Source organism: Meles meles, chromosome 6 (genome assembly GCF_922984935.1).
Source record: "Meles meles chromosome 6, mMelMel3.1 paternal haplotype, whole genome shotgun sequence".
Taxonomy (NCBI): domain Eukaryota; kingdom Metazoa; phylum Chordata; class Mammalia; order Carnivora; family Mustelidae; genus Meles; species Meles meles.
Window position 1 is genome coordinate 119,461,513 of NC_060071.1, and position 24,792 is coordinate 119,486,304.

Below are 24,792 nucleotides of genomic sequence, written 5' to 3' on the forward strand. Positions count from 1 at the left end.
TAAGAGAAGGAGCATAGGAAGTTCATTTGTGACACCCTCCATGTCTGAAAAGATACTGGCTTGCCTGTCTGTGACCTGCAATTTTTGCTGAGTACGGCTTTTAGGGTGAAAATCATTTTCCTTCAGAACTTCAAAGGTAATGTTCCCTGTCTCAGAGCTTCCAGTATTGATACTGAGCATGTCACTTGTTTTTCTTTCTGGAGAATCTTCACTTTATTCTTAGTTCTTAAAATTCATGATTGTATACATTAGTGTGGGCTATCTTCCATTTTAGTATTAGAAGCCAGTGGGCCCTTTCAATCTATCTTTCAGTTAAGAGAATTATTCTCATAATATTTCTTTGAAAATTTCCCTCCCTTTTGTTTTTAGAACTCATATTATTTAGATGTTGGACCCCCTTGAATTGATTCTCTGCTTTCCTAGGAAAAATATTTTCTCTCTTTGTGTTTTTTGTTTTACCTTCTGGGAAATTTCCCCAAGTTTGTCTTCTAACATTTCTATTGAATTTTTAATTATTCCTATCATAATTGTAAGTTACAAGAGATTCTTGGTCTCCTCTGAATATTCGCTTTAAAAATAACTTTGTTTTTGTATAAGAGATACAGTATCTTCTGTTATATTTGAGTATTAAAGATTTCTGAGGTTTTCTTCTTCCTGTACTGCTTCATTTTCCTCTGAGTTCCTTATTTGAAATGTTTGATTTGGTCTTTGTCTTTCACATGGAATGTTTTTCTTAAATGTTTAGATCCTTGGCTGTCCATATTTAAAGACACCTTAAAAAGTTGATTGGGCTCATCAACTATTGAATGAATAAGTAAAATATGGTATAGCCTTACAGTGGAGTATTTTTCAGAAATACAAAGGACACATGGTACATGCATGGATGCATCTTGGAAACATTATGCTAAGTGAAAAAAAGCCAGTTGGAAAATATCACATCAGATTCTATTTTGATGAAATGTTCAGAATATATAAATCTATAGAGACAACATAAATTAATGGTTTCCTAGGGCTGAGAGACGTCGAGGATGACTGCTACAGGGTATTAGGTTTCTTTTTGAGGTGATGGAAGTTTTCTAACGTTGCTTGTGGTGATGGGTTGTACAGTTCTAGAAGTTTACTAAAAATCCAGAATATTGCACCATCTGAAAAAACATGTGTGGAACAATTGGAGACATTTGAATAGAACTGTGTATTATTGTACTTTGTCACTTTTAGAGCTCTTGGGTGTGGTAATCATGAGATCATGTAGAAGAATGTCCTTGTTCTTAAGAAGTACACGCTGACGCACTTAGAGATGAAGTATCAGAATAGCTGCAACTTAATTTTGAAGTGTGTTCAGGCAAAAAAAAAAAGTGTGTGGTGTCCATATTATAAAGTGATAAAGCAAAAATTGATGATTGTGAATGTCAGTTGGCATTATGCTTCTTTTAACTTTTTCTGTGGGTTTGAAAACTCTTAAAAAGTTGGAGAGGAAAAGGTAATTGCTACCAATCTTGAAGCCAGATTTGTGATCCTTATTATTGTGAGAATTCAGAATTCCTAAAGACTCTTACTCATTCCTTTTTTTTTTTTTAATTTTTTAAGTTTATTTATTTTCTTTAGTAACCTCTACACCCGGCATGCGACTCGAACTCGCAATCCCAAGATCAAGGATTGCACGTTCTTCCTACTGAGCCATCCAGGTGCCCCTGTTCATTCTTTATTTCAATAATGTTTATTATTTATTTCGTTCTAATTATAAACATAATGCTTAATGAGATTTTAGAAAATACAGAAAATCATGTTTAAATTTGAATTTTCAGAAATGGGTTGAGAATATAGCAAATAGAGCCAGGGCTTTTGGACCACTGGGCATTATTATCAATACCTGTAGATTATAGTCACATGTCAGTAACTGAAACTCTTTTTTCCTCAGGCTACTCAGTTTCTCCAGAGATGAATCATCTAGTCTTCTGCCCAAGAGGTATAAGCCCCTCTGCTTATATTCTGGTTGCTGAGTGGGGAAAGGTGTTGGTACTTTCACCAAGCCATATGTACACTTTCCCATAATCCCATTTCCAGGTGACACTTTGCCCCCACCCTGCGCCAGGCCTGGTGTTACTAGATCCAGATCCTCTGTGAGTCAGCCATTATATGACTTAAACTTTTGCTCTTCTGGGATTAGAGAAGGAGTCATTGCCACCCCTGGGGTATAAAGGAGAGGGTCTAGAGTCCTAAGTGTTCTTTATGGAAGCTCTCACCTTATCTTCTTGTTTTCACCCCTACTTGTACTTACTTTCACAGAAGCACCTGGTGCTTCCCATTCTTAATGCTTTGCCATTCTCTGTGGCTCAAATTGACTTGATTCTTGGATTTTTGGCTTACCAGCCCATAGGCCCAGATTTTAGCCTTCTCTTGTTTGCTGAGTTGGTCACCACTTGTTCATCCTTCCAAAATGTTGTTATTGGAAAGATTTAGCTGGTATCTTTAGGCTAACATTATCCTGTAAGAGAGTTTTGGGAGTCAAATTCTCTGAATTTGTTTTCTGCAGCTATTTCTGACTTTCTGTGACTAGGAGTAAGTCACTTCTTTGTGCCTTGGTTGGTTTGTTTCTTTTAGCAGTTTTATTGAGGTATCACTTACATACAATAACATTCAGACATTTAAAGTACACAGATCAGAGTACCTGGCTGGCCCAGTCTGTAGAGCATGTGACTCTTGATCGCAGGGTCCTGAGTTCAAACCTCATGTTGGACATGGAGCCCACTTTAAAAAAAGAAAAAAAAAAAAAGTGTACAAATCAATGGATTTTAGTAGTTTTATCGAGTTGTGCAATCATCACCACTGCCTAATTTTAGAACATTTTTATCACCCCAAAAAGAAACTCCATAGTGATTAGCAGTTACTCCCCATCCTGTAGTCACTTCCCATCTCGTGCCACAACACCTTAACAATAGGCAATCACTAATCTACATTTTGTCTTTATAGATTTGTCTGTTTTGGACATTTCATATAAATGGAACTATACAATATATGGTCTTTTGTGATTGGCTTCTTAATTTTGCATGTTTTTGTGGTTCATTCATGTTATAACATTTATTGGTAGTTCATTTCTTTTTACTGCTATGCAGTAGTCCATTGTATGGATATACTACATTTTATTTATCCATTCATCAATTGGTGGAGATTTGGATGGCTTTCATTTTTTGGCTGTTATGAAAAATGCCACTATGAATATTTGTGTATAAAATTTTATGTGGACATATGTCATATGTTTTTACTTATCTTGGGTATATACCTAGGAGTGGAATTGCTGAGTCATAACCTTTATGTTTAACTGTTTAAGGAACTGCCATACTGTTTTGCAAAGTAGCTGCACCATTTTATATTCTTACCAATAATATATGGAGATTCGAATTTTCCACATCCTCACCAACTCTTGTTATTGTCTTTTTGATTAGAGCCATCCTAGTTAAGTATGAAATAGTATTTCACTGTGGTTTTGATTTACGTTTCCCTAGTGGCTAATGATGCTGAACATCTTTTCATGTGCTTGTTGACTATATATTTTCTTTGGAGAAACATCTATTCAGATCCTTGCTCATATATTATTTTATTTTTAAAGGTTTTATTTATTTGACAGAGAGAGACACAGCGAGAGAGGGAACACAAACAGGGAAGTGGGAGAGGAGTAGCAGGCTGCCTGCTGAGCAGGGAGCCTGTTGTAGGGCTTGATCCCAGGACTCCAGGATCCTGACCTCAGCCGAAGGCAGACACCTAATGACTGAGCCACCCAGGCACCCCTTTTGCTCATATTTTAATTGAGTTGTTCTTATATTGTTGACTTCTAAGAGTTCTTCATATATTTTGAACGCTAGTCCCTTGTTAGGTATATAATGTGTAAATATTTCCCCCCATTCTTCAGGTGGTCTTTTCACTTATTTGACTGAGGTCATTATTTGAAGCAAAAAAGGTTTTAATTTTGATGATGCCCGGTTAATCTATTTTTTCACTTATCACTTACACTTTTGGTGTTGTATCCAAGAAATCATTGCCTACCCCAAGGTGATGAACATTTACTCCTATGTTTTCATTTATGAGTCTTGGGTTTTAGCTCTTACATTTAGGTTTATGACCCATTTTGAGTTCATTTTTGTGTGTGATATAGGGTTGGGGTCCAACTTCATTCTTTCACATGTGGTCATCCAGTTGTCTCAACAGCATCTGTTGAAAGTGCTTTGGTTTCCTTATCATTTGAAAACAATTTGTTAAAAGAGCACTTTAAAAGAAAAATTTATTTATTTGAGAGAGAGAGAATGAGCAGGAGGAGAGGCATGTTCCTGCTGAGCAGGGAGCCCAATGCGGCACTCGATCCCAGGACCCTGGGATCATGACCTTAACTGAAGGCAGACTCTTAACTGACTGAGCCACCCAGGTACCCCTTGAAAACACTTTAAACTCTTCACATTCAAACACAGTTTTTTCCAGTGGGAGACAGCTGGGTGGTAGATGTATAGATTGTTGAGTCTAGATGGAAAATTTTATCCAAGCCTGTTTTATTCTAAAAGCATAATAAATCCTTCCTAATAGTATTATTTACCAGGCTTGGTTACTAGAGGTAAATTAAAGGAATTTTGAAGTCTTTACTCCTTTTTTTGGGAAAAGCTCTTAATGACAGTTTTGGCTACTTTTATTTGTGACCAGCTTTCCTGTCACCAGTTGTTTGGGAGAGTGACTTGCCGTTATTATTATGGTAGATTATACCATATAATCTGAAATTTATTCCTTTCAGAAACGAGCCCTTGTGACTTTTGACTTGAGGCCCATGCTTGAAGCCTGTTTGTTTTCCACATCTTATTAATAGGTATGGCAGGTTGTTTCTGATTGGCAATTACACAGGCCTCTCAGTGAATCTTGTTTTCAGGTGGTCTAGATGATGGCCACCTCCAAAGTGAATTTCATGGACTAATTGTCACACTTGTGGGGACGGCCCTCACCCAAACTTGAGAAAAGTCTGTCCATCAGGTTTGGTAACAAAGAGAAAGAAACTTTGCTGGTTTGTGTAGGTTAGGATTTTTGAATATTCAAAGTAAGTCATGATTTTAGCTATTTTAGTTATAAACATAGACAAGAAACATGAAGATTCATTATACTATTCAGTTTACTTTCATATAGTGCAAAATATTTCATCATAAAAGGTTTTTAAGAAGTACACAGTGCTTTGGGTATTGTACATCTTGAATTAGAATCCTGAAAGTTGTCTGTGTCTTTGTGACTGACTTGGAAATTACTCTCTGTGGTATGCCTTCCAGATTCCACTGATCTCTGACTTTTCTCTTCAGGTGATTTATGCTGCCAGGGATGCCCAGATTTCAGTGGCTCTCTTTCTCCATCTTCTTGGATACCCTTTCTCTAGGAATTCAACTGCAGACGAAAACGATGACCATGTGGGTTGGAGAAAAGTCTTGGAAAATTGCCAGGATGTGGTAGACATCCCATTCCGAAGCAAAGGACTCAGCCGACTGGGGGAAGAGGTTAATGGGGAAACAGCAGAAGCTCAGCAGAAGCCAAGAAATAAGAAGTCTAAGACAGATGGAATGACGCCAGGCAACCACCAAGGGAAAGACCCCAGAAAACATAAAAGAAAGCCCCTGGGGGTGGGCTATTCAGCCAGGTAACTGAGTTGTTCTCTGTCTGGTAGAGAGAGATGCAGAGGCCCAGCCTCTAGCAAAAGGCATGATGCCTCATCTTAGGTCTGGGGAGAAGAGTGTGTGGTAGGACGACAGGTGCTCGAGGGGTTAATTTTTTCCCCCCAGGAGTTAATTTTTTTTTTTTTCCTTTCCTTCAAGGACATTTAGAGCTAACCTTTGGTCTATTTATGTGTTTTCCTCCTTTTCCCCTTCTTTTACTTTCTAATTTTTAGAATTGAGTGGCCATAAGGAGAGCTTAACCTAGCTTTGTTGCTGATCCTGGTATGACTTGAGCCCTGTAACTTCTCCAGTTATAAATGAGGGTATAATTATTACTCCTTGCTTGCTCAGGATAGCTGTGAAAATGAATAGCATGAATTGCCTCATACATTTCAGGAGAAATGCATCATCTGATTTCCTGTTCATTTGGTATTTGATTATTTAGAAAGGCATCCAGCTCTAAGCCAATATTATTCTCTAACCAGTGAGAGTTTTTCTGTACAACTTAACGCCTCTGTTGCAGAAAGATGACTAATAAGTGCTTTGGAGTGGAAGTTTGGCCCCTGTAGCAGAGTGCCTTTAGGAATTGGATGATTAAATTGAAGCCAGTATTGCGTATGAGCCAGAAATAAACCCATGTGGCCCTCATTACTTTAGCTTGAAGTTCTCTAATTTTAATTTACTTTGTTTAACCCAATGATTACTCTGTAGAGCAGTGTTCTTGGTGCTCTGTTCCTGTTTGCTTTCACAACAGAGCTGTTGTATATATACTACCCAACTCACTCCTTGTTCCATAAATATAAAAACTAGCTAAACGAATTCATCTTTAGTTCCTAGCCCCATGAAGATGGAGGAACAATCAAGATTTTTTGCCCCATTTGTTTTCTTTCCATAAATACAATATTGGACCCTAGTGTTGAGAAAAGCAGTCACTCAGAAGACAACATGGGAGGCAACCACTACCTTGATCCATAGGTAGCTTCAGTTTTATTAATTTCTCCTTTCCCTGCAGAAAATCCCCTCTGTATGATAACTGCTTTCTCCATGCTCCTGACGGACAGCCTCTCTGCACTTGTGACCGAAGGAAAGCTCAGTGGTACCTGGACAAAGGCATTGGAGGTGTGAGACTCACCTGTCCTCTTGCATCTGCATTTAGGTGCATGTGGGTATTGGCAGGAGTGGGGAGAGAGACAAGGGGCAGGGAGGAACAGAAGAAGGCAGAACAACCTTGAGACAAGTGGGACATGACTGTTCAAAACCCAGAAATCGTGCTCTCTGCTAGGACACTGCAGAGAACATTTCAGGCCTGAGGGACAGGTGGGCAAATGCTGATCTCTTATCTTTTCTCTCAGAGCTGGTGAGTGAGGAGCCTTTTGTGGTCAAGCTGCAGTTTGAACCCGCAGGAAGACCCGAATCTCCAGGAGACTATTACTTGATGGTTAAAGAGAACCTGTGTGTAGTCTGTGGCAAGAAAGATTCGTACATTCGGTGAGTGTGGGGTTCAGCCACCCAGATTGTCTGCCTCTGATGGCAGCTGCCTTTGTAGCCACATGTGGAGCCCTCAGGGGTCTTGGTTGAATCTGCCAGTTTTGGCTGAGAGACGTGTCCATAAGGGTCATCTCAGTTCTCCTGAGAATTTCTGCCGTCTGTATGGTCCTGTTGTTGTGCTCTCTTGCCTGTCTTGAGCCCCGTTCTTGGTTTCAAGAATGTAGCACTCTTCTCAGTAACAGTTTGCTATAAAGAAAGTAGTTTCCCTTTGCTCATCAAAGACTGGAGACCCGTTTCCTTCAGAAGCTGCCTTTCTCTGTGTGTCCTTATAATCCTCCCATGAGTGGCTCACAAATTTCTGAGCCTTGATACCGTTCATGGAGTACAACATTGCGGGTCTGGTTCCAGCCCACCGTAATAAAGCAAATACCGCAATAAAGTGAATGAGTCAGGGGTGCCTGGCCGGCTTAGTTGGTGGAGTGTGCGACTCTTGATCTTGGGGTTGTAAGTTCAAGGCCCATGTTGGGTATTGAGATTAATTAAAAGTAAAATCTTTAGGGTTGCCTGGGTGGCTCAGTCAATTAAATGGCCAACTCTTGACTTCAACTCGGGACATGATCTCAGGGTGATGAGATCAAGCCTCATTGGGGTCCATGCTGGGTATGGAGCCTCCTTAAGATTCTCTCTCTCCCTCTGCTCCTACCCACTCATGCTCTGTCTTTTTCCAAAAAAAAAATTTATTTTATTTTATTTATTTATTTGACAGAAATGGACACAGCAAGAGCAGGAACACAAGTAAGGGGAGTGGGAGAGGGAGAAGCAGGCTTCCTGCTGAGCAAGAAGCCAATGCAGGGCTTGATCCCAGGACCCTGGGATTGTGACCTGAGCTGAAGACAGATGCTTAACAACTGAGCTACCCAGGTGCCCCATAAATAAAATCTTTTTTAAAAAATGTGAGTCAGGGGCGCCTGGGTGGCTCAGTGGGTTAAAGCCTCTGCCTTCAGCTCGGGTCATGATCCCAGGGTCCTGGGCTCGAGCCCCGTGTCGGGCTCTCTGCTCTGTGTGGAGCCTGCTTCCTCCTCTCTCTCTGCCTGCCTCTCTGCCTAGTTGTGATTTCTCTCTGTCAAATAAATAAAAAATATTTTTTTAAAAAAATATGAGTCAAATGAATTTTCTGGCTTTCCCAGTGCATCTAAAAATTATGTTTATATTATACTCTAGACTGTTAGTTGTGCATTAATGTTATATCTAAAAAAACAATGTACATACTTTCATTTAAGAATACTTTATTGCTGGATGCCTAGGTGGCTCAGTTGGTTAAGCATCTGCCTTTGGCTCAGGTCATGATCCCAGGGTCCTGGGATCAAGGCCCATGTCAGGCTCCTTCCTCAGCAGGGAGCCTGCTTCTCCCTCTCTTCCCCACTTGCTATCTCTGTGTCTCTCTCAAATAAATAAATAAATAAATAAAAATACATTAAAATAAAGAATACTTTATTGCTGGGTGCCTGACTGGCTCAGTTGGTTAAGCATCTGACTCTTGATTTTGGCTCAGGTCATGATCTCAAGGTCGTGAGATCCAGCCCTACATCAGGCTCTGTGCTGAGCATGGAGCCTGCTTGAGCTTCTCTCTCTCCCCCTCTCCCTCTCCCCCTTCCCCCCTCCTCACACTCTCTATATAAAACAAAACAAAACAAAAAAAACTTTATTGCTGGGGTGCCTGGCTGGCTCAGCCAGTAGAGGATGTGACTTTTGATCTTGGGGTCATGAGTTCGAGCCCCATGTTGGGTATAGAGATTATTTTCTTTAAAAATAAATAAATAAAAATACTCTGTTGCTAAGAAATGCTAACCACATCTGAGCTTTCAGTGAGTCGTAATCTTTTTGCTGGGGGAGGTTATTGCCATGGTGTTGATGGCTGCTGACTGATCAGGGTGGTGACTGTGGCAGTTTCTTAAAATAAGTCAACAGTGAAGTTTGCTGTATTGATGAACCCTTCCTTCATGAAGGATTTCCCTGTAGCATGTGATGTTGTTTGATAGCATTTGCCCATAGCGGAACTTCTTCCAAAATGGAGAGTCCGCTCATATACCACTGTCTAGTCAACTAAGTTTATGTAATATTTTAAATCCATTGTTGTCATTTCAATAGTCTTCACATCTCAAGAAACCTCTTTCTTTGCTCACTCAAAAAGAAGCAGCTCCTCATCCTTGTAAGTTTTATCGTGGGATGAAACAGTTGCAGTAATTCAGTCCCACTTGCAGGCTCCACTTGTAATTCCAGTTCTTTTGCATTTCCACCCATCTGTAGTTACATCCTCCACCAAAGTCTTAAACCCCTCCAAGTCCTCCATAAGGGCTAGAGACTCCTGTTAATTAATGTTGGTATCTTCACCTCTTCCCATGAGTCATGAATATTCTTAATGGCATCTAGAATGGTGAATCCTTTCCAGAAGGTTTTCAGTTTGCTTTGCCAAGATCCATTAGAGGCATCTCTATTTATGGTAGCTATAGCCCTTATGAAAAGTATTTCTTAAGTAATAAGGCTTAAAAATCAAAGTTACTCCTTGATCAATGGGCTACAGAATGGATGTTGTGTTAGCAGACCTGAAAAGATCATTAATTTCATTGTACATCTCTATCAGAGTTCTTGGGTAACCAGATACACTCTCAATGAGCAGTAATGTTTTATTTTACTTTAAAAAGATTTTATTTATTTATTTGAGAGAGGGAGAGAGAAAGCGCAGAGCATGAGTAGGGGCTGGGAGCCACAGGGAGGAGGGACAAGCCAACTCTCTACAGCCAGGGCCCTGATGTGGGGCTCAGTCCCACAACCCTGGAATCATGACCTCAGCCAAAGGTAGACACTCAACTGACTGAGGCATCCAGGTGCCCCGAGCAGTAATATTTGAAAACGAATTTTTTTTTTCCTGATTAGTAGTCCCAACAGTGGGCTTAAAATATTCAGTAAACTATGCTGTAAACAGATATGCTGTCATCCATTTAGAGAGCATAAGCGGAGTAGATTTAGTATAATTCTGAAGGGCTCTAGGATTTTGGGAGTGGTCCATGATCACTGGGTTCAACTTAAAGTCACCAGCTGCCATTAGTCCCAAACAAGAGAGTCAGCCTGGCTTTTGAAGTTTTGAAGCAAGGCATTGACTTCTCTCTCTTTTTTGTTTAAAGCTTTTATTTATTTATTTGACAGACAGAGATCACAAGTAGGCAGAGAGGCAGGCAGAGAGAGATGAAAGCAGACTCCGTGCTGAGCAGAGAGCCCGATGCAGGGCTTGATCCCAGGACCCTGAGATCATGACCTGAGCCGAAGGCAGAGGCTTTAACCCACTGAGCCACCCAGGCACCCCTTGACGTCTGTTTAGCTACGAGAATCCTAGATGGCATCTTCTTGCAAGAGAAGGCTGTTTCATCCACAGTGAAAATCTGCTGCTACCTGTAGCCACCTTCGTTAAAGATCTTAGCTGGATCTTCTGCATAATTCGCTGGAGCTTCTCCATCAGCACTTGGGGCTTTATCTTGTACTTTGATGTTTATGGAGATAGCTTCTTTCCTTAAACTTCTCGAAGCAACCCCAGCTAGCTTCAGAATTTGCTTCTGCAGCTTCCTCACCCGTCTCAGCCTTCACAGAATTGAAGAGTTTGGGCCTTGCCTGGATTAGGCTTTGGCCTAAGATAACTGTATGGCTGGTATGATCTTCTGTCCAGACCACGAACCCTTCTCCATACCAGCAGTAAGACTGTTTTGTTTGCACAGCATTTATGTGTTTGCTGGAGCAGCACTTTTAATTTCCTTGGAGAACTTTTCCTGTGCACTCACAACTTGGCTAACTGGAGCAGGAGGCCTAGCTTTTGGTCTGTCTTGGCTTTTGACATGCCTTCCTCACTAAACCTAATCATTTCTAGCTTTTGATTTGAAGTGGGAGACATGCCACTCTTCCTTTCACTTGAGCACTTAGAGACCATTGTAGCAGGTTACTGATTGGCCTGAGAGCAATATTATTTCATCTCAAGGAATAAGGAGGCCGGAGGAGAGGGAGAGAGACACGGGAATGGCCAGTTGGTGAAGCATTCAGAACACACACATGCTCGGTCTTATGTGGGCGTGGTTCATGGCCTCCCAAATCAGTTACTATAGTGACACCTAGGACAGTGATCACACATCCGCATAAAAATATAATGATAAGGAAAAGTTACCAAAATGTGACACAGAGACACAAAGTGAACAAATGCTGTTGGGGAAAAAAAAAAAAAAAGGAGGCCAATAGACTTGCCTGATGCAGAGTTGCCCCAGACTTTCAGTTTGTAAAAAATGCAGTATCTGCAGAGTGCAGTAAAACGAGGTATGCCTGTTTTTGGATGACCTGAAGGCACACGTTGGCTCTATTCCCTGCCTTCAGTAGAGTAACTTACTCTCCTACTCTCCTCTTACAAAATGAGACAAATAGTTGTGTGCCAAGAGTTTTTCCTGAGAGCTCAGTTTTCCTTAGAAAGTAACAATGGGCCTTGATGAGCCTGGAAATAGTTTGAGTAAGGGGTTCCTCAGATGAGAAAACTGGTATTTTTTTTTAAGTCACGAGGCTTCCAAAATTTCAGGAGTAGAGGGACCTGCTACATGCTTTGAGAGAGTTATTTTCCAGATGTTGAAGGTCATTAGAATTTTTTTTCATTTCTCTGATACTTTTCCTCTCTGGGAGCACAGTGTTTGCAAAGGTTGTTGTTAGCCTCCCTCTGCCTTAGCCCTCCACTGACTCTTGCTAGCAGGTGGTATGAACTTGCTCCTCGGGGAGAGGAAACTAAGGCTCAGGTAGGTAGGTAGGCCGAGAGTGGAAGAGGCAGTATTGCCTTTATGTAGTCTCTGTTGGGTTGTGGTGCCCAAGGCTTCTCCGTCCTGTTGAGGCCCATATGAGAATGCCAGCAGCCTGCCTGCTAGCTCCACCTGCGTTCCATGTCCGATGCTAACGAGCACTGCCTCTGGGTGGGCTTGGCAGGAAGAACGTGATTCCGCACGAGTACCGGAAGCACTTCCCCATTGAGATGAAAGACCACAACTCCCACGACGTGCTGCTGCTCTGTACCTCCTGCCACGCCGTCTCTAACTACTATGACAACCACCTGAAGCAGCAGCTGGCCAGGGAGTTCCAGGCCCCCATCGGCTCTGAGGAGGGGCTGCGGCTGCTGGAAGATCCTGAGCGCCGGCAGGTGCGGTCTGGGGCCAGGGCCCTGCTCAACGCGGAGAGCCTGCCCGCGCACCGAAAGGTGGAACTGCTGCAGGCGCTCAGAGAGTTTTACAACACAGACACGGTCACGGAAGAGATGCTTCAGGAGGCCGCCAGCCTGGAGACAAGGTAGTGTACGGTTCCCGCTCTGGGAAGGGATTGGGGGACATCCTGGGGGCACTAGCTCCGCCTGCTTAGCGGGGATGCCGGCCAGGCAGGGGGCAAGAGCCGTTTAGGTGCAGAGCATAGCCTCCTGTTACCCCATTGAGTGTCTAATGGCTTAAAATACCATGGGGCTGGGATAGAAGAATCGGTGTGAGAATTTCCTTTCCATAGGAGACTTGCCTTCTGTCCTGACCCTTCCGAGTCATCTCTGTCCAGCCATTTTCATGATGAGCAGATGAGTTCAAATGCAGTGGAGCTCTGCCTTAGAGATTATGTGCAGAAGTAAATCCTGAAGTCAGGCGAGGAGATGAAAATAATACTCAAAAAATAACCCCAAGTCTCTGAAGTTGCTTTTGAGTACAGTGTACATGGCTTTGCGTCCCTTACCTCATCCAGGTCTGTGGGAACTGAGCCCAATGGATTCATGTTTGCTGTCTCATCTGCATTCAGGGTACTGGCCCACCAAATAGAATACTGGCCAGAATTGGTCTTACCATTCATACTGTTCTCTTTTTTCCTTCCTTCCTTTGCTTTCTCTCCTTCCCCATGAGTACAGAGTTGAACTCATGATTTAATTCAGTGTTCTAAACGAGAAGCCGATGGCCCTGACAAATGAATGGGTACAGGGCTGAGGTGAAAGAAACTCTGGGCCCCCTGCTCCAGTTTTGCTTCCTGTTACCACTTTTCCAGGAGTACTAGAGCCCGAAAGAATTGCACTGTAAGTTCCCAAAACTGTGACAGCGATGCTGCTTGCCTGTACTTCAGTTTCATTACCCCAGAATCTTAAAGATAGCAGCAAACATTTATCAAACAAATGGTTGTAGGTGTCTTAATCTATTTAAATATATTTTTTAATATTTTATTTATTTGTCAGAGGGAGAGAGCACAAGCAGGGGGAGCAGCAGGCAGAGGGAGAAGCAGGCTCCCCACCTAGCAGGGAGCCTGATGTGGGACTTGATCCCAGGACCCTGAGATCAGGACACGAGCTGAAGGTGGATGCTTAACCGAATGAGCCACCCAGGCATCCCAAGTTATCCTGCTCTATTTAATAAAGCTAATAAACTTTCTATAAATTGTCTTAATCGGTTCTTCTAACAACCCTTTGAAATAGGATTTAGATTTCTTACTGGAAACTGTTAGCATTATATCTTGCATTTGTTAAATCTTTCAAAGTTAGAAAATAGTACTAATGAGTTTTGTCCTATTTTGATTCTTCCTAACTATTTTGTGAGGTTGTAGCATAGATGTTATTTTTTATGTTAGCTACCCTGAGGTTAAAGTTAAGTAACTTGCCAAGGTCCAATGAGAAATTAATGAGAATGGTTCCTCCGACCAATTCCCAGATGTATTTGCTAACACAACTAAACTTCCTCTTTTAGTCACAGACGTTTCTAACCAATCACCTTGCTGACTAGGATAGAGGGATGCTGGACTTGGCTGTCTGGGGCTGAGAGGAAGCTGTTTGGGGGAAGATAGGCAAGTTAGGGACACTTGTCAGCTAAGCAGTAAGGCGGCTGCAGATTTCCGGAGGGCACTGGTACTGCTGGAATGGGGGAGGGAATGTTGGGAGGGAGGAATGAGAGTGGGGTATGAATGCAAGGAGGGGAACTGAGTCCATCGGGTAGGGGCTTTCTCCAGAAAAGTAGCTGTTACTCACAGGAGGTGAAAGCACTGTTTGCAGGACATCCAAGGACTTTTTAAAGCCTCTCTGCTTAGTTAGGAAGAGGGCAAGGATTTATCTTCCCAATTAAACAGTACCGGCTGCACAACTGAGTATTTCATGGGACCAAAACACATCTCTTGTGGATATGGTTTGGCTTTTTTTTTTTTTTAAAGATTTAATTTATTTATTTGACAGAAATCACAAGTAGGCAGAGGCAGACAGAGAGAGAGAAGGAAGCAGGCTCCCTGCCAAGCAGAGAGCCTGATGCGGGGCTTGATCCCAGGACCCTGGGATCATGACCTGAGCCGAAGGCAGAGGCTTTAACCCACTAAGCCACCCAGGTGCCCCCCCCCCTTTTTTTTTTTTTAAAGACTTTGAGTAATCTCTATATCCAACATGGGGTCTGAACTTACAACCCCAAGATCAAGAGCTGCATTTCTACTGACTGAGCCAGCCACGTGCCCCAAGATTTTTATTTGTTGATTTTTTTAAAGTAATCTCTCGGCCCAACATGGAGCTCGTTCTCATGACCATGTGAGCAAGAGTCACATGTCCTACTGACTGAGTCAACCAGGCGCCCCCATCTTTTTTAATTTCAATTTTTTAAAAATTGAAGCGTCGCTGACACAACATTGTGACACATGATGCACAGTGTTATATTAGCTTCAGGTGTACAACAGTGATTCGACAAGTTTACGTGTTATGCTGTGCCCACCACAAATGGCACGCCCATCTGTCACCGTAGAATGCTATTACAACACCACTGACTACTGCCTATGCTGTACGGTTCGGCACTCTTCCTGTGAGAAAGGAGGCACTAAAGAAGCGTCCCACCTTGCATTTTTACATGTAGGTATTCCAGCATTTGAAACATAAGAACATGCAGGGTGATTTAGCAGCCCCATATAAATACTGAGTATGTTGAGAAGGACAAGCTAGTACCTGAGTAACCCCGGAGTAAATAAAAGACCAACGTTCTTCACTCATTGTCAGCCAGACAGTGTGGCTCCTGTAGTGGGGGCTGAGCTTCCGGCAGTGGCCTCCCCACAAATATAGCTCAGGATCCCCAAATACCTTCTGTCAGATTGTGTACAGTATGTCCAAACGACTTCTTAAAATGGCAGATGTAGGAAAGATGCTTTAAAAACATTAAAGTAGGGGTGCCAGGGTGGCTCAGTTAAGCATCTGCCTTTGTCTCACATTATGACCCCAGGGTCCTGAGATTGAGCCCCACCTCGGGCTCCCTGCTCAGCGGGGAATCTGCTTTTCCCTTTGCCTCTTCCACCCCGCACTCATGCTCACGTGCTCTCTCTCAAATAAATAAATAAAATTTTTAAAAAGCATTAAAGTAATCAACCTTTAGAAGTCCAGCAACCTCCTGATCTACCGTTGTGGCAGCCCCCTGGCCCACAGCATTTGGAGCCGTCTGTGACACCGTCCTGTGCTTGTCTTTCTCAGACCTTTGTGCTTTGTGTCTTGCCAGGATTTCCAACGAAAACTACATTCCTCATGGGCTGAAGGTGGTGCAGTGCCACAGCCAGGGCGGGCTGCGCTCCCTCATGCAGCTGGAGAGCCGCTGGCGTCAGCACTTCCTGGACTCCATGCAGCCCAGGCACCTGCCCCAGCAGTGGTCAGTGGACCACAACCATCAGAAGCTACTCCGGAAATACGGGGAAGACCTTCCCATCAAGCTGTCGTGAGAGCTGCTCTCCTCCCAGGATGGCTGGGAAGCTGAGCCAAGGTGGGAAAGTCACCTCTTCCTGTGTCATTAATTGTCAGAGCCTAGTGTCACAACTTGGAATGCTAACCCACGCCAGTCCCAGGATGCTTCTGGTGGAGGCGGGTTGTTGCTTCAAGGGGAGCTTATAGTTTTGGATTTTACTTGGGCAGGGTGAGAATTCCTTTTGCTTCCCTCTTATTTTTTGTGGACAAAAGGGCCTTGGCCTTTATTTTACTTTCCTTCTTTTGCTTCCTGTACACCGACAGCAGATGAAGGATTCTCCCCTGAAGTGACTTGTCAAGACGCTCAGGTTTTTAATACATTTCTTCCCTGCCCAGTATGTTGTTTTTTCTCAAACAGGGGCAGTCAAGTATTTTAATCCCATTGGGTTGGGCAGGAGAAATTCTTGCAGAGGTTGTAGAGATGAACAGGAGTCAGATTCATTTCCCCAGTTCAAGCTCATAATTATAAATTCCTTAACTTCATGCTCTCCCACAGCTCACCTGGTTGAGATCCATCCCATCTAGGTCACTTCGGTTTATTTCCATACTTGAGGATGCTCCCCTTTACACAGCCAGGACCAAAGCAGCGACTTCCTGCCATATGCTTCCACCCTAACACTGGAGGAAATCCTTTTCTGGAAATAGGCCTTCTAACTGGGTGGGGCAGAAAGAGGTACAAGCATCATCTCTCTGGAGAACTTTGATACTTGCTTTGCTTTCCCTTTCATGCTGTTTGTTGTCTATTCATTGCAATCCTCCTGTCCAGAACTGCAAGGTTTTCTAGCTGAATCCCCTTCTGAGAGGAAGATTCTCTACTCTCAGAATCAGTGTCACGTCCCTTCTGTGTTCTGTGTTCCTTCTGATTTGTAATACTGACCTCTTTTCAACATTTGATTCTCTCTCGGAGTCCTTTGGTTGGGTTGCGTTGCGTTGCGAGGATTTCTCCACCCGCTCTCATGCGTGGGACTCTGAGATTAATTCATATACTTAGATGTTCAGAACAGTGTGGTGTTTCATCTCTTTACGTGAAGCCACCACTTTAAGCATAAATTATTAGTGACTAGCAGTTTTTCTAAAGTATGAGGAGAGTTTTTTTACTTGACAAGATCATAACAAACTTAGTAATTTTATGGCCAGAATCCAACAGGAGCTGTTTTGAAATTGTGCCCAAGTTGGTGATGGTTGCTCTAACACTGATAAATAAAACTTCTAAGCACAAAGCTCACTGACTGTAAATGTAAAACTTTTTTTCTTCTCAGCTTTGTAAAATCGGTAAATATTCTTGGGGGAGGAGATATTCATCCCTGGCGTCCCTGCCGCGAGGCAGAAGCATGACACGCACACAGGTACACCACGCACAGCGCGCACATGGACGTACCACGCACACGGACGTACCACGCACGGCGTGCGCCACGACGTACCATGCACAGCGCAGCTTCAGCCCATCAGCGAAGCGTCCACTAACGGGTGTGCGTTTTGTTCGTCCGCCGCTTCATGCCCTCTTGCCCCAAAACAGGCATTTCTGGGCTCTAAACTAGAGCTCCTTGAAGATGGACAATACCAGCCTCTTCCAGGACCGTATGTTCAGTGGGGTAGGTCATTGTGGGCCATGTGCTCAGTGGCTGGACCCCATGCTCCGGAGTCCAGGGGTGAACCATGGGACGTGACGGGTGGTCGTTAGAGTGGTCAGGCTTGCCACAAGGTGGCACTCACAGACTCTGTTTTATAGTCAGTCTTGAGAAATAGGGCTTTTATATATGGTTCCTGAACATAACTGATGACTTTTGTTTCCAAATCTGTATAGCTGATTTGGGCCATTTGGATAGGGTTACCAGAAAAACTTCCTCTGAAACAGGGAGTAGGGTGCTTTCATTTTCCTTCCTTGTGATCCTCATGCTAAGAGGGGAGAAACATGAGGTTATTTAGGTGCAGTGGTTGCTGTGGGAAGAAGGAATGGATTCTCCAGCAGAGCTGTGTGCAAAGCCCAGAGCCAGCAGCCACCGTAGAGAAGGAGGCTAGACTGGCACGTAAGATTTCTCACCCTTCTCAGAAGTTACTGTGTGGATTTGACTCTTCATTCTCTTGAGTCGGCCCTTAGCACCCTTTCCCGAAGACTGACAGTGGTGACCTTGAATGAGATATTTTAGGGCAGGCAAATTATAAAAGAAGTATTTATTGCAGTGTATGTTCATCAGAAATGAGTCTAAAGAAGGAATAAAAAATCATCCATCTTCCCTCCATCTAGAAAAGAGCTAACCTTTGCTGGGATGTCCACAAATTTCCTTTCACTATTTAAAAATGCATGAAATACAAACAGAATTCAGAGTCATGTATATATATAGACCGTGACATCCTATTTTTTACCCCTCACTTAACGTGGTACCACAAGTAATTAATTTCCTGTGCCCCTCATCTTTGAAAGTAGATTCCTAGTGGCTCTTCCATACTTAAGTTGTCCATTCCCACACCTTCAGTTGTCCATGCCCCATTCCCAATTGAAATTTTGGTTGTTTCAGATCCTTTGTTAATGTCAGTGATACTGTGTTTAACTGTCTTTTGTATAAATCTTTGACTATATCTTTGATAATTTACTTAGGATAGAATCCTAGCGATTGGATGGGGCAGAGAGGTCTCACATTTCTGGAGTGAGTACCAACTGATATCACCTTTTAGGGGCCTATATTAAGGGAATGCTTCTCTCTAACCCTTTAGCTTGTGTCCCGGTACGTTTACTGAGCCTCCATGTGAACAGTAGTGAGAGGACAGGGTCACGGCAAGGGCCTCTGAATGTACCTGGATCATTGTGTTTCTAGGCTTAGAATCTTCTCTCTGCTTCCCCTTTATCTCCCATCCTTTATTGACTGATTTCCCCTTGTAGTCAGTGTTTTTTGGAAACACTATTTTAAAATAAAAACTTAAAAGTTACAGACAGGTCTTTTTTGTGTGTATGATACACAGCAGTGATTTGCCATCCTAAAGTGAACAAGGCACAATGTTCAGGGATTTGTTGCTTTTTAAGAGTGCAGCCATAAGTTACTTATTCTTATCCATGTCACGGATGGAGATCAGATGACAAAATGTGTTCTGTTGAAATAAAGCCATTTTAATCCCTCATTTTAGACTCCTAGGAGCCCAGCAGTCAGAAAGAGCTTCTATTCAGCTTCCTTTCCTACCTGTTAGTGTGGGGCCCTAACATTTGACTATAATCTGAATTCTCAGTTTACCTTACCTCTCTGAGTTTTTCATTCATTCGTTGATCGTTTCCTTTTTTTTTGTCCTTCATCATGTCTCATCACCATGCTATCACTTTTTACTGTTAAGACAGTTTCTTGGTTGCTAGTTTACTAATTATTACATATTTTAAAAAAGTCTTTCTTTTTGACCTTTTGTCTTTTCTGTTGCTAAGTGGCCATTTTTAGAATACCTGATCTTTCAGGAATACAGTGGGAATCAGTTTTTCTTGGGTGAGATAAGCTGAAAGAGGGTGTAAGAATGACATTGCTGTGATGAACTCTTGATCTGAGTAGTGTAAATATAATACATAGTCCCCAGAATACTTTTGCTTTGGAATTCAGTGATATACTTTAGCTATTCACCAAGTTACCTCCTCATGCTGAAGCCTTATACCTTCTTCTTGTCCCCAGTCCTGGAGCAGTTTCATATCCAGTGATGGCCTGGGGACATGCATCCGGGTAGCTTGCTTGTTCCAATTACCTATCCCACCAGCCTTCTAGGAGATGCTTTAGTCAAACCGCCCCCCCCACCACCCTCCGCCTTTTGCTTGAGGCACCAAGGCCTTGCTTGAATGCCAGCATGTTATTTGGGAAAGTGGGAAGTACATTAGACTAGTATTTCCATCTAACGAGGTCTGTCTATATAGCCCACTCTTGTTGGAGGTCCCTAGATACTGTGGGTAACTAGACCAAATGGGTAATCATTTGAAGGATAATCAGGAACTGACTTCCTTTGCACAGGAATAGGGAATATCAAAGGACCTGGTTCACACATCCTGGGTTGCATCCTTTTCAAATGTAGTATACACTGCCTTAAAAGGTCATTTTCTGCTCTGAATGGAAGTAATTTCCCTGCCTTCCAGACTGAATCCAAAGCATTTACCCTCCTTCTAGCTTCCTTATTTGTTATTAATTCTTGCATTTTCCTCTTGCTAAGTGGGTAGTCTGTTGCCTTTTCTGCCTGCATAAGCTCTAAAAGCTGCTGAGTTTGGAGTCAGCATTAATATAAGCATGATGTGTGGTCCAGAATATTCCTGAGTTGGAGAGGCTACTTTTACTCTACTCCTGCTTCCCAAAGATCTCCCTTTTCAGGCTTCAACATGCTGGGGCAGGGTTGGGATTCTGACTCTCCAGGCCACCACGGTATCCATTAAGTCCTGGATAAGAATCAAACATTTGAGTTTAGTAAGCTAATAGCTGAAAAGAAATGGGAGATTAAGATATGGGTAGTTTTAAAAGAGGTATGTTTATTTGGTTCATGGGTTGATGGGGTTGTAGCCCATGGACTTAACGTTCTATTTTGCTTTTCCCTGTACTCAGTTCTATTGTGTGTTAAAGGATCAGATGAACAGGCTGGTGACCTAGGTTTTGGTTCTGGCCATTACCTGTGTATCTTTGGACTCATCACTTAACTTTTCTGGGCTCCTTTCTTTACCAATAAAATTAGAAGTTAAGATTAGATGTGCTGTAAGGACCCTCCTAGCTGTAGCATTCGGCAGTACATCCCACTGTTTCTTATGTGGCACTTTCCCTTGGAAGCTGTGTACCTTCTGCTTCATCGTTGCACACCCTCATCCCGCCCCCAGCTCTGGGAATGGAGACTGTGCACGGAAAGGGGGGTAATGAGGGAAGCAGGATGCCACACCATGTCCTCCTGGCCTCATTGACTAGAGAGAAGCCTGGTTTCTCCATCTGGTGTTCCACCTGGGGTCAAAATATACTGCTCACCAGAGGTGTGCTGTCTGTGGCCTTAGGAACTCACATTTCTACTTAGTTCACTATTCAGCAATAAAGAAAGAAGAGAAATTTGTATCTTCAGTTGCATTGCTTGTGCTGTAAGGTTTAACAAGAGATAAGCACAAAATGGAAATGAGGCAAGTTTGCCAAGTATTGTAGATGGGAAGATATTGAGAAAAACAGAATGAGTGTTTCTCATTTTAAGGATAGGAGAAATTAAGACTATACTATAGAGGACTGAATAGAATTAGGTACTTTAAAAGGAAAACATTAAACCAATGAGTTAAAAATATTCTCTCTTTTTTTATGTTGTCATGACTGCCTAAGAAAATTTGAGGGATCCAGTGTTAACACATTGTTACCCATCCTAAGACATGATCACCTCACAGGGAGACTGGGAAGTTTCTGGGGCCTGCATCTTGTATAACCCTGACTGGCCTTGGACTTTGTCCCTCTTACTTTTGGCATCTATAAGACAGACATGCACAAAATATAGTTTATATTCTATAAACTGCTGAAAGACATTTCTGTGTATCTATATTTGTTCCCTATAACCTGACCAAAAATATGTTTCCCTGTTCCTTTTTGCGCTTCGTTCAGTCCCAAAGAGGGTGTTGGTGTATTGGCTTTTCTTTGTGTAGCCCATATTTGGACCAAATATGCTAAGCTTGCAGCTCTTTTTATAATAGTCACCCAGATACAGACATGAGCCCCCATTTCCTGTCAAATTAGGGTCATTTTGTTGCAGTTTAGTTCCAGAAAAAGTAACCAGATCCCCAAAAAGGGGTTAAAGTATATTTCTCTGCCTCTGATGGATGAACCCTAACTTCATCTAAAATTCTGACATCTTCCATCATATCCCATAGAGCCAACTAGAGTCCCAGCAAGCTAGCTTAGTTTTTTTAAATTAAAGTAGGTATGTATGGGCCCTGGAGGTTTGGTAGGCCTGAGCTGTAGCAACATACATGCAGCTTCCTCTGAGTTCTTGGATGCAATGAGCAGGACTAATGTTGGCTCCAAAAAGGGACAGAAGATGGCTTGGGGTTAGTTTTTCTTTTTGTAAATGTTACACAAGTGCAGAGCAGTTGGCTGCCGTCCCCCTCTCAAACCATCAGCAGAGCTTGACCTTGGCCAAGATTTTGCCTCATCTTCTCGGCATCTCAGCACAGAGTTGCGTTTCAGCCATGGAATGCTTAACCAAAAGCACATGCTGTTGCGATGGTTTCCAAAGAGCAAGTTTTTGCAGAAAGTCTACATCGTGTTGTCTTCTCAAAACACTAGGTTTCTCTGAACACTTACCCAATAAACCCCGAATGGCGATTCTTTGACTCATTCTTTCTTCGCAAAGGCTAAGCTTTTTGTTGTTGTTAATAATACTTTATTGAAGCACAGTGTAATGAACATACAATGAAGTACAAATCTTGAGAGTACTCTGAATTTTGACATTGTATGCAGCCATGTAACCATTCAGGGCTGGGGTTTCTTTCTTCCTTTTCCTTTCTTTCTTTCTTTTTTTTTTTTTTTTTAAGATTTTATTTATTTTTTTGACAGAGAGAGATCACAAGTAGGCAGAGAGGCAGGCAGAGAGAGAGAGGAGGAAGCAGGCTCCCTGCTGAGCAGAGAGCCCGATGCGATGCGGGGCTTGATCCCAGAACCCTGGGATCATGACCCAAGCTGAAGGCAGAGGCTTTAACCAAATGAGCCACCCAGGCGCCCCTCTTTTTTTTTTTTTTTTTTTTTAGCAGCCACTCATCACAGCCCTTTATTGGCCTGGACTAGCTATGCAGGACCTTCCCACCCAAACCTGGGGCTATGCTCCTTGGGGGCTCCCAGGTCCTGGCCTAGGACAGCCTGGCTCTTGGGAGCCCCTTAGCCTGCCCAGAGATCATGACCTCTTCTCAGTCCCTTGGCCAGGCCTGAAGATGAAGGGGCAGCTAGAAGCCCCAGGGTAAGGGCCCTGCCCTCTCCCACAGCCTGAGGCAGGTTTCAGAAAAGGCCATTCACTGCCCAGTGGTGCTGGGAAAGGAAAATGATGATTTGGGAAGTGAGGGGCTGGACAGTGAGTGAACGGACACTCAGGATTGGGATTCGCGCGAGGAAAGGGTGCCCTGTCTACTCCTCAGTGTGAGAGAGTCGGTCCTTGTGCACACCCCACACCAGCATCTGGCTCACCTCTGTCATGCTCAGCACATGGAAACCTTTGTGTTCCAGCTTGTCCAGGACCCTATGGGGAGGGTCACTGATGAAGTACTCATAAAATTGTTTCCCAACACTCTTCTCTTTGAGGCCCCCCAGATGCCGCATCAGCTCTGGAACTGAGGGCTCAGCACCCACTAGGGTGAGGCCCACTTCTTTGTGGATCTGGGTGCTGATGAGCAGGTAGGGCATGATACATGAGTCCCAACCACGCCCCTACCCAGGGTTTTGGGCTAAGGGCACACGCCAACCCCACCAGCTCCAGGACAGTCCTAAGTCCAGTTACTCCAGCTCTCAGGGCTTGGGTTTCCTGCCTTCCTTCCTTCCTTCCTTCCTTCCTTCTTTCTTAGATTTTATTTTTCATTTGACAGAGAGCAAGAGAGAGACCATAAGAGGGGAGAAGGTCACAGGGAGAAGCAGACTCCCTGCGGAGCTGGGAGCCAGATGAGGGACTCCATCCTGGGACTCCAAGCTCATGACCTGAGCCAAAGGCAGTCGCTTAACCAACTGAGCCACCTAGGCGCCCCAGAGCTCAGGTTTCTTATAGTACATGAAACATCTATTCTGATGATGTATGGCCTTGGATTGGAAGGTTGTACATTCATCTACCTGAGCAAATTATTATACGAGCGCAAATCCAGGTGAAAACAAGAAGAACTGGTGGTCTTGTGTCTGGGCGTTTACTCTTTTGTCATACGTAGTTGGTGTGGTCACTGCAACTCTTCACGATACTTGTTCTTTACAAGTTACTTTTGAAAATAGGTAATGTGGGAGCACCTGGGTGGCTTAGTTGGTGAAGCGTCTGTATTTGGCTCTGGTCATGATCCCTGGGTCCTGGGATCAAGCCCCGCATTGGGCTCCTTACTCTGTACGGAGCCTGCTTCTCCCTCTCCCTCTGCCTGCCCCTCTCCCTGCTCATACTCACTCTCTCTCTTTATTTTTTATTTAAAGATAAATAAAAGCTTTAAAGGAAGAAAGAAAACAGGTGATGTGTGCACACTGTACAAAAAAATCTTTTTTAATGTGTAATGAAAAGGGACTGTCTCCCCTCCCTACCTCCCACCCAGTCCTTTCCCTCCTTGAAGGGAACCTCTGTTACTGTTACTTGGGAGTTCAGCCTGGGGCTGGGGGGAGGGGGAGTTTTGTTTTTTAAGTCCCAGCTTTCTTTGGTTGTTCACCAAGAATATATTTCTCAGCCTTTCTCTTTATACTCCAGGCTCTAGTCTAAGGCATTTATGCAGAAACTTGGACCTATAGACTCAGTACGACTAATCCTGTTTGTCCTGTCCTATAAAATTCATTCTCTGTATCTGTCATCTGGCTCAAAAGTCCATGTTTCTCACAGGGTTGGCCCGGAGTTTCTAATAGCCAGAGTTGGGTTTTTTAATTATTAGGCTCGCTACTTTTACACTTGATCTTAGCCAAAAGGCCGAGAAGCGATTAGGCTCGCTACTTTTAAAAAACATGCTTGAAGTGTTCCCTGATCAGTTTTTAAAAATTCATATTTTTTTAGCAGGGGCTTCTGCAACATACCTATCTGATTTAAGTTTTTTGTTTGTTTTAGAGTAATGCTGAATCCCAATCTGCAAGTGAACTATAGCTGGATCTCTAGACAGTCGTGCCCCCACCCCACAGCCACCCAAATCAGACATTCAGAACTCCAAAGTTACAGACATGAACTGGCATG

The 24,792-nt window shown here is 43.2% G+C and overlaps 2 protein-coding genes across 4 annotated transcripts in view; one reads left to right on the forward strand and one right to left on the reverse strand.

The window, feature by feature from the left end:
- EXD2 (exonuclease 3'-5' domain containing 2) overlaps nucleotides 1–22,467 on the forward strand; it is a 58,843-nt gene extending 36,376 nt beyond the window's left edge. Inside the window, exons 5-10 of one of the 3 annotated variants that reach the window (XM_046009528.1) lie at nucleotides 5,325–5,656; nucleotides 6,685–6,791; nucleotides 7,025–7,160; nucleotides 12,162–12,518; nucleotides 15,701–15,958; nucleotides 17,199–22,467. In XM_046009528.1, coding sequence (XP_045865484.1) covers nucleotides 5,325–5,656; nucleotides 6,685–6,791; nucleotides 7,025–7,160; nucleotides 12,162–12,518; nucleotides 15,701–15,917 — 1,149 coding nt within the window. In that variant the 3' untranslated portion in view covers nucleotides 15,918–15,958; nucleotides 17,199–22,467. The other 2 variants (XM_046009527.1, XM_046009529.1) reach the window with 2 other exon arrangements.
- A 127-nt stretch (nucleotides 22,468–22,594) lies between these two features.
- On the reverse strand, nucleotides 22,595–23,987 carry LOC123944352 (GTP cyclohydrolase 1 feedback regulatory protein-like). The gene has a single exon (XM_046009394.1). It carries the CDS (start codon nucleotides 23,295–23,297, stop codon nucleotides 23,022–23,024), a length of 276 nt encoding a protein of 91 aa, XP_045865350.1. The 5' UTR covers nucleotides 23,298–23,987; the 3' UTR covers nucleotides 22,595–23,021.
- Nucleotides 23,988–24,792: the final 805 nt, after the last annotated feature.

Coding starts and splice junctions, on each gene's coding strand:
- LOC123944352 (XM_046009394.1), bottom strand. CDS start 23,297: ATGCCCTACCTGCTCATCAGCACCCAGATCCACAAAGAAGTGGGCCTC.